At 33.1% G+C, this 16,346-nt stretch overlaps 1 protein-coding gene across 29 annotated transcripts in view; it reads right to left on the minus strand.

The window, feature by feature from the left end:
* Positions 1–3,087: 3,087 nt before the first annotated feature.
* Positions 3,088–16,346, minus strand: part of MBNL1 (muscleblind like splicing regulator 1) — a 220,110-nt gene continuing 206,851 nt past the window's right edge. For 14 of the 29 annotated variants that reach the window (XM_031663662.1, XM_031663673.1, XM_031663651.1 and 11 more), the window contains 4 exons: positions 13,193–13,228; positions 12,409–12,503; positions 9,411–9,485; positions 6,372–6,503 (listed from right to left, as the gene is read on the minus strand). In XM_031663662.1, the coding sequence (XP_031519522.1) occupies positions 9,429–9,485; positions 12,409–12,503; positions 13,193–13,228 (188 nt within the window). In that variant the 3' untranslated portion in view covers positions 6,372–6,503; positions 9,411–9,428. Of the gene's footprint in view, positions 6,504–9,410; positions 9,486–10,564; positions 10,629–12,408; positions 12,504–13,192; positions 13,229–16,346 lie in introns of all 29 variants that reach the window. The other 15 variants (XM_031663676.1, XM_031663667.1, XM_031663650.1 and 12 more) reach the window with 10 other exon arrangements.

Consider the following 16,346-nt stretch of genomic DNA (forward strand, 5'->3'; position numbering starts at 1 on the left):
AAAAAAAAAAAAAAACCCAATTAAAAAAAAAAAGAGTTTTATTCATACCCTTTTACTATTTTTCACTAAAACAGCATACATATTTTACTAAAACGGCATACATATTTTACTGATTTGGCAAGATGTTTTCTATAATTTTTCAACTAACAGTGATAGGTAAATGGAAGTTTTGTAGGACGTTTTAATATTCTGAAGATGACAAACTGACTCGCCTAAATAGGGAAATGGTCTAAGAAAAAATGTGAATAATTCGAAGTTTTTTTTAAAAAAATAAATTTAAAAAACAGTGAATATTTACTAAACTAGAAATCTCTGAAAAGCCAGGCAGTCTATTATCTTACCACTAAAGTTACTTTCCTGTGTGATTAAGTCATTTTTGAAAAAATGCTTTGTAAATATATAACACTTTATGATACTTCACTTAATTATTTCCTAATTATTGAAACATTTCCTAAGTATTGAGACCAGGATTTTGTCATTATAAAAATGCTGCAATGAACATGTTTATTCAAAAATATTTTTCAATATTCAAGTTAATTTTTAAGGATAAAGTGAGTTAGACATTAAGTAGGGTAGTCATATCATTGTATTCCAGAAGAGAATGTAGTTTTAATTTTATTCTAAATTATTTTGTGGTATAGAGATTCGGACTAGTGAGGGAGGAGAGAAATACTAGATCAGTGTCTATACAGATGGAATTACATACTCTGCATATTTCGTTTTAGTCATTACACTGTAAGGTTCTTGCCATTGATCCTGGTATAGCATCATATACAGTATATAACTAGATTCTAATATATGTTGAGGTAGTACTAATTTAAGCATTCAAAAACCTATGATGTAACATGTTATAGAAATATACTAGTGTCGCTGAAATGTTATGAGGTATTATTTTGATAAATATAATACAAATATTTAAAATACATTATTTAATAGTACCTTCATTCTATTATTTGACCTTCAACACAGTTAAAATATTTGAAGGGGGATTTAGAGTTAAGCTTAGATATGCCTAAATGGTTACTTTCATATTGGGTCTAAATGGGCTAGGTGGTGTCTGTGACCATATCAAACTGAAGAAAGAACTATACAAAATTTTCAGATTGTCTGAAACAAAATTTTCAGATTGACCATATCAAATTGAAATAAGAACTATACAAAATTTTCAGAGTTAATAAAAAAGTACTTGATTCTGGGTTTGAAATACTACACATGAAGTAACAGCAGGATTTGCGGTGGTGGTAAATTAGAAGATAGTTTCATCGCTAAACAGGAAAGATAAAACTACAGATAATATACATGAATAGAGATAGTGGGTACCTGGCTACTTTGAAAGGGATGTGTAATCCGAGAACTAGGAAAAAGTTGAATAAGTGGAGTGATTTTTAAAATGGATAAATAGCAATCATAGTTAACATGTATCAATTACTTGCTATAAGCCAAGCACCTTTCTAAGCTCTTTTTATGTGTTAGCCCAGTTCTTTCCTCCAGTCATTAAACCAGAATGTCTGCTAGTAGGAACCAGTCATCTGGGGGATTGTATAAAAGTATTGATACTTTTATTGAGTTTTATTTTAAAAGTATCAATACTTTTAAAAGATCCCCCCGATAATTCCAGTTTGCAGCAAAGTCTGGAAACCACTCAACAATGGTGCAGTATTGATATTCTTGTACTTATAAAGTGGAAACTGAGTCACAGAGAAGTAATTTGCCAAGGTCAAACAGCTGACACATGATTCCAGGTGTTCTGGTTTTTGAGCCCTTCTTCAACCACTGCAATGTCTCCCCAGTGCTTTAGTGACTAGTTCCTGTAAGAAAGCAGCTGGTATTCAAAAGTATGTCTCAGTGAAATAATAGATTGCTATGTTACTCACCTTTAGTGTCATTCCCAACTTTAAATTCCATGAGTACCAAGGGTATGTGATGGAGTAATAGCTCTAGCAAATGATTTTGTTCTCCAAATGAAAAACGAATGACTTCTAACAGAGTCCCATTCTGTGAGCTGAGGACCCCTAGTGGGCATTGTAATAATAACTCTTCTGAAAATAATTTTTCAGATGCATGTATATGCTGTTGTGATTAACAAAATAGTTTCATTTAAAGTACCGCAAAAATTACAAGAACTTTTAGTTACTGAATTTTTTTTCAATGAAAAGATTTCCAAAATATCACTAAACGGAAAGAGCCAGATGTCTTGATATTACTCAAAAAAGGCTGTGAACTCCTGGCTTTAGACTATCATCTTCAGGGCAGCCATTCTTTTTGACAAGCGGCACCCAGAACAGTTGGACCTACTGAAAATAACAGAATTGTCCTTTAGAACTCAACCAGTAACAGAACTGTATTGATTATGACTAATACACCTATTTTTATTACAATACATTTTAGGAAAAAAGGCATCAGCCTACAAATGAGCATTTGTAACCCTTGACCAAATACCAAGTGCCAGTCAGCATAAAGTAGAACTAAATGATACAATGTGCATGTTCTTCATATTGAAACTTTGGCATTCACTGGCTATCTGTAGAAATTGCAAAGCTTATATGTGATGCCAGGACCCACTTCAACAAAATTTTTAATCCACCATTTAAGAAATTCACACACATACACACACCTCAGAAGTAATATCATGGCCTGGCTCATAGTGCATATGCATACATTCTTTTATCCCTCTGAATACAGTGCCATCATCTCTCTTGGACTGCCTGATTTCCAGTCCTAGTCAGCAGACGCAGCAGTCAGGCAAATAACATTTCTTTAATAAAAGATCATGATCTATAACTTTTTTTCTTACCGTTTTTCACCCTGACACTTAAAACTATTTCAATCGGCACTTAAAAGTGTCAGACAGGGAAAGGCAAGAATTTCAGAAAACATTGGGCACAGGATGGCAATATATCCTGATTTAGATTCTTTCTCTCATTATCAAAGGATAATTAGTGAGAAAGACAACAAACGTCTTCCTTGCAGTTGCAATCAGTTAAAACCAGGTAACAAACTTGTACATCAATATGTTTGTAAAGATACATATTCATAAATACATGAAACTCGCAAAAATAATTTAGTATTCAATCTCAGATACACAAATATACTTAAGAAAGAGAAGTTTTATTAGGGCAATTTCACTTTATTTTTCCATACAGCAAAGTCAACTACCGCAGTAATAATAAAATAAGCATAAAACAAATTGCAGCCCAAGACAAAATACATAATTTTAAGCAACTACAAGCAGAAAGTAAGTTGTGATTACATAATAGTAAAACCAAGCACATTTGTCCTTTCAGCAGATGAAAGTGGTAGGGTTGCTGATAAGTGCAACATTATTAACCAGCTGGAGTGAAGGCTGGATACACTAATTCTTTTAACAAGTGCCCATTATCACATTTTGCATTTTTGAGTGCTTCTGAGTTGAAAATTAAAACCGTGAAATTTGAACTGCGTTTTATTTTTCACCTGCTGAAAGAACAGGATCCTACAGCAATTAAAAAACAATCACATAACAACTATAGCTACAGTGTGCTGTTTGGTTTGCCTGTTTATGATTTAAATTTTGTGAAAGTCAATACTCGTTTTGAAGATTTTTTTTTGAACAATAAACCACTGAAATTGGCAGAAACTGATCTGAATAATATATGTTCTTAGTATAGTTCTTTCTCTCTTTTTTTGTTGAAGTTTTAAACATGCAGTAGTTTTGAAAAATGTAAGGAATATCTGATCCATGATTTCACCTTAATGGTAGAAGTACCTGCTATTTTTGGTAATGATCTTCAGGCAGATTTGGCCCCATGGAGTTTTTGTCAGTCATGAGGGTTTGAAAGGATGGCGTATCTTTCCAGCTGAAAAAATCCTGGCAAACTACAAGCTGTCCACAAGAAAGCAAAGCAACATGTTTGAAGGGGTATGGAGTGCTAACTCTGTGCCACTTTTGCAAGCAATTTTGCTCAGTCTGTCATTGTATTAGCCTTAACAAAACTCCTTGTAATTATAGACGTTTTTATTCAAAATAAGATCTTACTATTATACAGGTTTCTCTCTTTTGACTATATACAGAAGTGCAAAAAGTCAACCTTCTCTCTAGACGTTCCAACATGCTAAATTGCAGCATAATCAACCCTCAAGAGTTTGCACACACGCTATAATTTTCATTACGTAAACTTTGAGTATTTGGATTATCAACAAAAAGTCCCTTGTTCTTTATTGATTATGCAGCTTATTTATAACAAGGCCTGATATTCAGGGATTTCAAAAATATTAAACAATATTTTAACATTTGAAATGGATACAGTAGAAAATAAATTTTATTCTAATATCTAGGATCTAGATCTTCTTATAATAACTAATTACAAACAAAATAAATCATCAAAATATTACTCAATTGTCTGCCAGGATTGTTGCGATAGCAACAACTTAACTTCTTACTTAGCAATGATTATATATTTATAAGATATCCATATAAAAGATCTTTGTTCTTTTAATGAAAACTAGACAAGAACTAACAATGACTGACATTCTTACACTGTAATATTAAATCAGTAAAATATAAATCATTTAGTTAACAATACGAATATTCATATGACACTACATGTAATTCAAAACTGAGTATGTTATGAAGGAAAAACTACTTTTTTTTTGTATTTTGAAAAATTCATCGGTAAAATCTAATAAAACAATAGTCTATAAACTGAAATGGTATTCAATTGTTAATAGAAAATGAAAATCTAATAAATGTAGGAAATGAAAAACTACATTTTAACAAGAAAAATAAGTAATATTCTATAATGTAACTAACTACAATAACATGTGAAGTCACCATTACTTTCTTAACACGATTGAAATTACATTGGTATGGGTTCCAACCCGTAATGTAATAATCTAAGGCTTTAATAGATGTACAGTACAATCAGTAAAATCAACACATCAGTCTTATATTAGAAAGCATCTCTCTCAAGCATAAAAACTTGCAGTAAACTTGGAAGTATGGAAAGTTCTATAACTGAACTTTCACTTCTCCCATTCCATACTATAACTACCAGTGACCTGGCCCCTACTTCAGCAATTTTTAGAACTGCCGAACAGAGCAAAAATATCCTTTACTAGCTGCGACATCCAAACCTCAAAAAAAGGAATTCCTTTGGATGATTCCATTCTTAAAAACTGAATGCACATCTATTTTTTTTTAATTTTGTAAAAGGCTTTCTAAGGCTATAAGCAGTTAATCTGAACAAAACAAAACAAAACAAAAATCACATATAAAATTCACCCATGTACTTAACCCACCCAATTACTAGGTTAATTAAACATTTCCCATTTTCATATTTTGGTTTATCATGCATCTGATGACAGTGCTGCTTTCTTCTTTGTTTAGAGTCACTATTTTGAATGTGACTGTGATGAAGCATTTAAGCAAACGTGAAACCATTTTTGCAAAGCATTTATAGTCTTTTGACTTTTGACAGAGGCTATAAATAGAAGCAAAATAATTTCCTCAAACATTTTTTGTTATTGTGTCTCAGAAATGGCAATCCCTTTTGAATAACATGTTATACAGTATAGTATGCATAAATATTACACTACAATGCATTAAAATAATTTTACATATATCTATTATATATATCTCCAGTATGTGTGAGTTTATCTGTATTGAGAGAGTTTGTGTTGTGCTGTCTATTGTTACTGTAAAGTTAAATTGGCCATTTCTGAGACAGCTTTGGTTTCAAAAAAAAAAAAAAAAAAGAAAAAAAAAGAAAAAAAAAAAATGGTGCCCTTTGACTGATTAGTACTAGCAAATATGCAACAAAATGTGGCTCTGAAAACAATAACACTGAAGAAATAATACTCTAATTTGATGTACAGTCTATGGCACTTCATGAGAATCCTTAACAACATGGTACTTAAAGCCATGATGTGCTTTAAAATATACACAGTTGTGGTTTTGCTTGGCACATTCATCTCTGTCAGATCCCTCCCTCACCACGTCTTACAATCTATTACATTAAAAATATTACTCTTAAACAAAAATGACTGTGCATGCACGCTCTCATCTATAATGGCAATTTTAAATACAAGGTGCACCTTTGTTATTTGTAAACCTTGAAAGAAATAAACTTATTTTAAAAAAATTATATCTTGGTCTACAGACGTACCAATACATAATAGAATCATGGTTACACCATAGTCTGTCTTTTCAAGATGGCATGAATATATAGGAAACTAATTAGGTATGCATCTTTGAATGCATAACTCTGTGCTAGAAAAGAAAGACAATGTTGTTCTTTTAGACAGGAATATCACCTCAGCACAAATATCAATTAAATGTACAAAGTGTATAGGCAACAGTGTGCAGTGGATTTCCATGTTGTCTTTTCTTCTGGTTAACATGCAATATGTGGATGTCTTGTGGCTGAGGAACTTTTGTGTGTGTTGCTTGACGATATATACAATATGGCTAATGACCTCATCCTTTACTCTAACCAAGCACACTGTCCTTTCCTCTTTAGCATGATCTACAAGGGAAAAAGAGAGAATCTTTGTTAGAACAGATAGTATCTAAAAGCAGTTTCTAATATACATTTAATATGAAAATTTTCTTTTTGATTAAGCAGTATATTCACAAGTTATTATATCTTCATATAAAAACAAAAACCATTTCACAAGAGTAGACAGAACAAAATCTGTCTATCATCTCTATACGAACGAAATAATGTGTACAATTTAATAAAACTGTAGAATGTGCCAAAAAATTTACTAATCCTAAACTAAAAGTATAAAATACATTTGCAGAATCAAGGGGCATAATATACACAGTTCTTTTTTAGCACAATTGTTGTAGGGCAAAATTTAAACTTACTTCTTTTCGGCAGTTTAATAAGGTTTCAAGAGTAAAGGTCTGGTCTACAAAATTAAAATTCATGTCATATGTTCTATTAAACAAGATTTATTCTATTTGGGTGCTTGATTAGCATAATGCAGGTTTAGAAAAAAACAGAATGATACTTTAAGTGATGGCTTTGGATAATTCAGTTTGTTGAACTTTTTTTCTCCTAAAACTAAGAAAATAAAAATCATTCTTTTTGAATTACAGAATTATTACTCATGAATTAAGTTGTAATAGATACTACAATGTACTTGTGGATTAACAGTTCCAGTTTTTACAAGAAATTTGTTCTCAGCAGGGAATCTTTACATATGTTAAAAGTATGCTTCACAATACAACCTTGAAAATGAAAGAAATCACAATCTAGTGACTCAAAAATCAGTTTAAATGTTGCAACTCCTCATGAAGATGAGCAACCATTTGTTAAATGAACAGAACATTAAATGCTTAAGCTTCAAAGACAAATCTACTGGTTTGCTAATTATTTTTAGAATTTTTTTTTTCAACCTAGATTATTGCTAAGAAATAGAATACAGTTAAATATATACATACCAAACACACCTAATTGACTATAAGAGCTTGAAACAGATTGCTTTGGCATGTCAAACAAACTCTTCTTCTAAACCAACAACACTACAAAGTAATGCTGCTGCTTCTAAAAATGTGGCTATTGTTCAGAATCTGAACCTTTTTATCAGAACTGCTTTGAGAAAACTTATGAAATAGACAAAATCAATTTTAATAATTCACGACTGCAGCAAGTCTTTGGCAGTACTTCTCCGATTGAGCCTATCATTTCTTTCTTAAATGGCTATTGAATTCTGCCTATCCTCCTTTCTTGCATGGGCTTTGACTTTGTCCAGCTTTGCTACAGATTAACATCACAAGAGTTTCTGAGTTGGTTCTCAGCCACCATCGTTTCCTGACTTGGCACACTGTCCTTCTTTTACAAGGCCTTTACACCTCCACTGTCCTTAGAACAACACCCTCATTGTCCAGATTCATTTGTTTATGGATCCTGTTGGGAATAGCTGCTCTTCATCTTTGCTCTAAGAGAAATTTCTTCAAACCTCTCTTATTTTAATATATTATCCTGAAATTCCTTACATCTTTATCTTATTGTCTATTTATCTTTATCTCCTTGCCATGGTAACTAACACAATGTAGCACCAAAAACTCATTTGTAAATATGTTAATACACAGATAAAAAAAGGAAGCAACAAAGAATGGTCACCCATCTTAACCAATTTCAGTTTTAAGCATACTGTCTCTTTCTAAATATAAAAATAAGTAATTAACAAGCATCTGAGCACATGTTATAACTTGAATGCACGCATACTGGACAAAACGTATTCCTATGGATGAAAAACGGGCACCTTTGTAAGTATTTAAGACAGTGTTCTTAAAGACAAAATACAAGACATTTTAAAGACTAAATACAACACTTTCAAACCATTTTAAAAATGTTGCAATGGCAACATTTTCAGAATTATATGATCCTCTGAGGTAACTACTTTAAAGTACCTAAGATTTATTTGAATATGTAGATTTGTGTGTACACATATATGTGATTATGTGTATATATTTATTTAAAGTGAGACTCACTACTTTTTTTTTTTTTTTTTTTTTGAGACAGGTCTTGCTCTGTTGCCCAGGTTGGAGTGCAGTGGCACAACTGTGGCTCATTGTAGCCTCAACCTCCCGGGCTCAAGTGCTCCTCCCACCTGAGCCTCTTGAGTAGCTGGAACTACAGGAGTGTGCCACCATACGCAGCTGATTGTTTTATATTTTTTGTAGGACAGGGTTTGACCATGTTGCCCAGGCTAGTCTCAAATTCCTGGGCTCGAGCAATCCACCCACCTTAGTCTCCCAAAGTGCTTGGATTACAAGTGTGAGCCACCACGCTTAGCCAAACTCATTATATTCTAATGCCCCTGTGTATGGTGGTGCATGGGATGAAGTGAGTACATGGTCCCATTTAAGGTTTAGCCAAAGAATAAGAAAAAAAAAAATAAGTGATAATCTACACCAGGGGTCAGCCAAAATACTGCCTGTGGGCCAAATGTGATGTACTGTCTGTTTCTGTAAATAAAGTTTTACTGGAACACAGCCACACCCATTTTTTACATGTGGTCTCTGGCTGCTTTCATGATACAATGGCAGAGGAGAGTAGCTGCAACAGAAACCATACGGCCCACACAGCAAAAACACTTACTGTCTGACCCTGTAAGAAAGTTTGCCAACCCTTGATCTATACCTTCTAACTACTTTTTGGTCATATGTTTTATGTTTGTGTTTATTTCTAATCAGAAATTTTAAAAACTTATTTTCTCTTGATACTTTGTATATTTAAGTGATATTAACATATTTGTTATAAATGTCTGACAAAATTCCTCACAACCCATTTAAGATAAAAATGTGACCTGTATATAAATATTTTCTCAGAGATTTTGCAAAATTTTAAGTGCACTATACGATTGCTATCTTAAAAAAACCCAGCACAAATAAGCTACTATATATTACATAATGAACTTACTGTTTAGTGATGAAAATTCTACATCTGGGTAACATACTTGTGGCTAGTCAGATGTTCGGCAGATATTATGGGTATCTAGCAAATAAAAAATTATTTAATGAATGATCCATGCAAGCAAGCCAACAATCAAGAGATGAAAACATTTTAATATTAAATTTTTAAAGAAAAGTGAAATTCAGCTGTGAGGTGATAGTCCTTATCTGGTCAACATAACAGTAAGTTAATGTAAACTTAAATGCCAAAGTAGCAACTAACTTTAAAATCTTCATGTTAAATACTATTCTGTAAATGTTACCAGCTTTTAGGAAATAAGATAAGTAAAACTATCAAAAATTCATGCAGAGCAGTATTGAAAGAAGCCCTTTTTGTTGGCCTACACACACACACACACACACCCCCCTGTGGTTTCAGTTACTCAGTAATCATTCAGAAATCAGATAAGGAAATGTCTTGCCTATTTTTGTGCAACCAAATTTCTGACATTTTCGTTCAAATTAGGGTGTCTAACTTTTTTTTTCCAAATTAAAAATACCAGGTAAGAATTATAAAGCAGTAATTCAAAGAACTAGGTAAGAGCCTAAGTTTACTTCAGAACATATTTCTGAATCCTGATGGCACCTTTTATTGTATTTTAAATGGGCAAGAGAATTAGAGAACTTGAGAGAAAATACAGTAAGAAACCAATATAGAGTTGACTTATTTCAATAGTTCCCAAAGTTAGAACTTCAAATTTGTAGCTTGATTTTTCAACCCGAAATTAATGGCTGCTAACCTGAGAGAGGCAGCACAATAGACTGAGACTGTCAGAGGACTGAAGACACGGGTTCTACCCCTAGAGATCCATTTACTGGCTGTGTGACCCTGAGCAAAGAAACTCATTACTCTATGCTTACGTTTCTTCTATAAAACGATACTAATCCCATTTCAGCAATGTTGTTGGGAGAATAATAAAATCACATACACAAAGGCATTTTGTTGCTGTTTTTTCAATTTAGACATCTTAGGCTAATTCAACATACTACAATCCACAGTCTGGCGTGTATATTAATATGTCCCTGTTTTATTTCCAGTTCTCAGCTGACATTTTTACACAATTTTACAGCATTGGCAAATGGCACGAAAATGTGCTCCAAGCATAATGAAGCTTCTCATACCATTTTTCCTGCTGCTGCAGGACAGGATGTTGCACCCAACAGTGTAGAAGCATCAAGGATGGGGCTGTCGAAACATACCAAGGACCTTCAACACCAATCGATGCAGATGAAGGGCCAGCTATAAACTTCTGCATGCATGCAGGCTGCATTTTGTGGCATCAGCTATTTCCAGCATTGCTAATGTACTGTAGGCATATACATATGTATGTATATGTAGATATAATATATGTGTGTATATATATATCCATTCCCTTTTCTTTCTTTTGGTTGTCAAATAGTATGAAGACCCAAGATTATGCATGAAATGGTCACAGCACAATGCAAAAAGTAAAGTGTCCCCTACAACCCAGGTGGCCAAGGGCATGTTGAAATTTGCTCTGCTATAGTTCTGCTTACACCAGCAATTCTACGGTCATACATGGTACACACATGAGAGTTCTTTATCACTGATTTGCACCACAGATGGATTGTATTGAATCTATCGCGATAGTTCTACCAAAGATTACTTATTAACATGCCACATATGCACCATCTAGCATTCTTGTAAATGAGTCTGATGTGTTCACATAAACCCAGGGCTATTTTGACAAGCTTCTGAAAAATTAATGATTCTTTGCCAAGAAATGTTTAAAGCTTGACTGAAACGTTAAATTCATTTTTGTATTCTGATTTTGAAAGTTTTGAATGGTTGTACTAATAGCTGAATGTTCTTCATCAACAGTACGTGATGTATTTTAGAACAAGGGTGGCTACTCCTCACAGTAAGAACAACAAATCGATGTCTTAATTGGTCTTCCCTTTCCAAGGGGGAACATGTTGATTCTCATCTGATACTAATTCTTCTGAGACTCATTTGACTACATTTAACCTTCACCTGTGGATTATCTGAAATGTGGCTTGGCTCTATTTTTTTTCATACACTGTCAACTCTATTGAAGCCCAAATCTATTTTACATAAATGAAACTTGAAATCAACCAGTATTTTCTAGAAAATATTTTTAAGTAGAATCAGAAAATGCTGGGTGAATAAATGTCAATTTTTAAATTTTAAAATATTTTAAATCGTCATTTATTTTAAAATAGTTATTGTATATCATAAAATTTAAATTTATGGAACAAATCCCTTTCACTTGAAAGTACCCTGCATAATTGTTACTCTATAAACTTGCATGGAATACAGAATGATTGTCAATTTGCCATACTTAATTTCTTTTCTTTTCATTCATAAATCTCCAACATTTATGCAGGGTAATTATAAAAATAAGAGCATTTAGGATTTTTCTTTCACTGAAAGCAGTGAGAATAAAAGCTTAGAAATGCTATACACAAACAATTTGTTTTGAATCTGCTTATTAAATGATTCAGATTATAATGAATTTATAACAAACTTATTTACAAGAGCGGTCATTTGTGGCATATGTAATACATTTAAATATTTTACTTTCTATTAATCATTTAGGCAATAACTAAGAAACTGTATATACCAAATGTTTTAAATAAAAACTTTAAGATGGCCTCTATTTTTGGTTGGTCAAAACACCTGCAAGATTGGTTGAAACCAATGAGAATTGCTTGTGTAAATATCATTTTAGTAGCTTCAGAAATGGAGCTGCGACAACTTTGGAGCACTTATAAATGGCATAAAAGCATTCTGCTGCTCATCATAGAATGTGTAGGCCAACAAGAGGTATCTTTGAAACCCCATGCTTATTAAAGCACCCTCTACAGCCCTCACGTACATACGATTCCCACTGACCTCAATGGGAAATCCACATGCGTAAGGGCTGTTGGATTGAGCCCTATTAGAGTTGTTTTTTAAGAAACAAAGCTGTAAATTAGCAAACCTGGTTGGCTGTGGCTGTTGCAGCGAAGGGAACACTTGTGGCAGATGTTGTTGCTGCGGACACAGTGGCTGGCGTAGCACCGTGCACCATGGGAACTTTCGGAGGGAAAATCATATAAGCGAACATACAGAAGAGTGTAGCAATATGGAAACCATGGCAACATGGAAGAGATAATTGGGCATGGTATTTATCACAGCAATAAGCCATGTGACAGGACATCATCACCAGCGAGTGACATGCAATCACAGCGCAAAGCAGGACAACATTCCAAGGAGAGAAGGGGAGGAGGGATGAAAGAGAAAAAAAAGGGGGAAAAAAGCTTGTTACCATCAAATCAAGAAAATTGACACAAACAGGCTTAATATGCTAAGTCAAAAACAAGAATTTTATATAGTGTTCATAGTCAGACATTCGAAATCTAAGTCAAAATACAAGTATTTACTTCATATATACAGTTATCTGTTTGAATGAAAGTATTTTTTTCTCATTTACTATTATAAAAATATACAGTATATTACTTTCATGAAATAGATTTTTTTTACACACCAGAACTCATAGTCCAATCAAAATCCACCAAAGGTGACTAAAGGAAACTCGTGTGTGTAAAGAAAACGTTTATGTGAGTCCATGTCAATTAAATAGAAAATGGCATTTAATTGACAGGTGTTAGTAAAGGGGAAATGGACTTGCCCAATAGATATAAGTTAAACTTAGCAGTGGATTTTGAGGGGCTGTGAGGTACACCATAGGTTTAAGATAATCAAGAAACAAAGCTGGCACCTACCAACACTTGTAGCGGGTGTCATGCACAATATTGAGCCTGCCCATCATGCATTGCAACAGGAAGGTGGATTTGAAAAGGGAAAAGAATTAAAACATCCCATCACACGTGTAATTAGAAAATTCATTTGAACAAAGAAGAAAAATTGTTATTATGGGAACAGTGGCATGTAACTGTCAGCACAATCAAATCATACAATAGCACAGTGATCAATTAGAACTAGTCTCAAGTGAAGAATAAAAGCCAGTTTAACTGTGTGCTGGTACACTTTGTTTCTCTTAAGTGTTGCCTATAAACAAAAGTATTTTGGAAGTAATTTAAATCCACTTAGTTCTTTTAAAAATAATATTGTAATTTGTTTTGTTTTAATCTGATTACTAACCATCTGGTCGTTTTGCTATTTCTGACTTTAACTTATGAATGCCTTAACATTTTCTTCATATCAGGCACATATTAACTTATTAAAGATATTATTTATTATTAAATACTAAATAATTCAATGTACAAAACTGACTTAACAATATAATGAAACCCAAACATTCATTTTCATTCTTTTTGTTTTATTTTCCTGTTCATTGTAGCAGCAACCACATAAACACGAAAGGGGTTGTGATTATTCATACAGGATTTGTATTTGGAGGGATGCCAAGCAATAAATTTTACATAAAACAGTGAAATTTCTGCATTTCCTTCATTTGAAATTAAAATGTAGGAAAAGCCTTAAGGGGGAATATAATTTCTTATAAATATCAAATTGGTTTACTTCATGGTATCTAGGAAATCAGAGTGGTTTTCATTGCTGGTTCAGACCTTCAAGACTTCTGGGAGTAGCAAATGTTCTACAAAATTTCACACACAAGAAACTGCTAATTAGACTTCAATAAAAACCTTGAGTGGGAGATAGTGAAGATATATACATCACATATGGGGTGTTAGCACTGATGCTGACAATTGTTCAACCATGATAAGCAAAAATAAATGTTGCAAATATGGATAGTCCTTGTTCTCTTTGACATGTAAATATTGAAAATTTAACTTATTTTACCAAGTACAAGGCACTTTCCCATATGCAGAACCACTGTTCTTTCTATGGGATTATTTTAGAATTCTAGGTTTTAAAATATCAAAGGATTTTATATTTCTATCTAAATCTTGGCATATCCTGTTTAAATACTAGCAGCATCTGGGACGAACATTTGTTAGAAAAATATCTGCCAAATGAATCTTGTCAGAGATGGCCCTATAAAATAAAGCTGCCATTGAGAAACTCAACTTAAACACGGATTACTTAACTGGCATCCCTGTAACAGCTGCAATTAGTTTGTCATCACAATTAGACTGTGGGCACAGTGATCAATGATTAAACTCTGTAATGAATCTGGGGACACATCCTATCAAGTGGAATAATATTATATTGACAAGCATTAAGACCCTTGAAGACCTCTGTCATTTGCTACTACTACTGAGTCAAAGACTTGTGAAAGACAAACAGAAACAAGCCGGTAATAACAAAGAAGTTATAATAATTTGAGACAGTAGAGCAAGCAAAACTTAATACCAGATTTACATCTTATAAAACCATTACTGTCTTAATGGTAGGGTGAGAGAATTGGAAAAGAAATGATGAATGATAAAGAATAATGTGATAAGTAATATTAAAGCCAGTTTAAATATTGTACAGGTTATATGTTTCATTATTTATTATTATGCTGAGACTTGCCTACTGTATTTCATCCCATGCATAATTAAGCCTGCACATGCTGAAAATGAGTTAACCTTATACTATCTCTCTAAAACCCTAAAGCTATTATGATTTGAATTTTAGTTTGAGTTATCTTCCTCATTACCATTATAACCAATGCACACAGTTTTGAGAGGCATTTGCAGCAAATAAACATAAGGCAGCAATGAAAATACTAGCCAGGGTGCAATAACTCACAAATATGAGGACATAATGCTGTAGGACCCACTTACCAAAAACGAAAATCACTTTTGAAATGACCTTGGTTTCCATCTTTACTTTACATGGGTTGATTTACTAATAATAATGCACAAATGGCCAATTTAAATTTTTCCTCCATTTTCAGCACAAAGCAAAATTTAAGTGAATGTATTTGTCAATTTCCAATTTATCCTACAAAGATATTTGTAGAGCAGAATGGGGTGCCTCTAAGAAATGTGTTATTTTAATTGCATGACTTTTTAAATCAAAAATTTTAATTGATATGTAGTAAAATGTAGGAAAAACTAGGATGATAATTTACAAATAAGATGTATGCATACTTAAAATTACTCAGCATAGAAGGGAAATAAGTAGAAGGGAAAAAAGAATTGTAATGAAGATTTAGTTGGAAGTTAGAATTTCGATGTAATAATTCAGTCCTATTTAGGTTGATTATAAAAAGTATTAAGCTGATTAAGATCTTCTAAAAACAGTGTATATCATTTTAAGACTAAAAGTTAACAATCAGTTGGATTATTCTCAAAATTGGTATCCAAACAAGCAGTACCTTCTTTATTTTTATTAATTATAAGTAATTTAGTAATATACATAATTATATATTATTAAATGTATTAATGATACTAAATGTGACAAATCTTTTTGTTTTTTCTTCTTTCTATAAACACAACCCTGCCTATCCCTGCCCTTAGACCTACACCACCACCTAAGAAAGTTTCCTGGCCTTTTGTTGCCTTATTCTTGGTAGAGTTGTAATACAAGCCAAAGTTGAAGTTGTTTAAAGCAAATGTATTTTCAGAACTGTTAAAACTCAAAAGCTAACATTGATTGAGGGAGATATGCTAGAGAGGGAGACAAGAAGTATGATTCTGAAGATGGTAGGTAAGCAAAAATAGTGATTAGGGCAGAGAAAAAAATTCCTCAAGATTGAAGTGGCAGGCAGTGTGCAGCTCCACAGGTAGTTGGGTAGGTAGCCTGTTCTTTCAGAATAGCCTTGCAGACATCAGGCCCTCAAGGGCATGGGAGCCTGGAGGGCATAGACAAGGAAGCCTATATCCAAGGCAAGCACAGAACCTCTGGAGTACCTGTCTTCAAGAGCTCTCGCAAGCATGGACAATGATCATATCAGCAGTGAGCAGCTGTGACTGATGAATGAAGAATGCATAGTCTGTCTGAGAATACTAGACTGCACAGGAC

This window comes from Papio anubis, chromosome 2, assembly GCF_008728515.1.
Source record: "Papio anubis isolate 15944 chromosome 2, Panubis1.0, whole genome shotgun sequence".
Classification (NCBI taxonomy): Eukaryota; Metazoa; Chordata; class Mammalia; order Primates; family Cercopithecidae; genus Papio; species Papio anubis.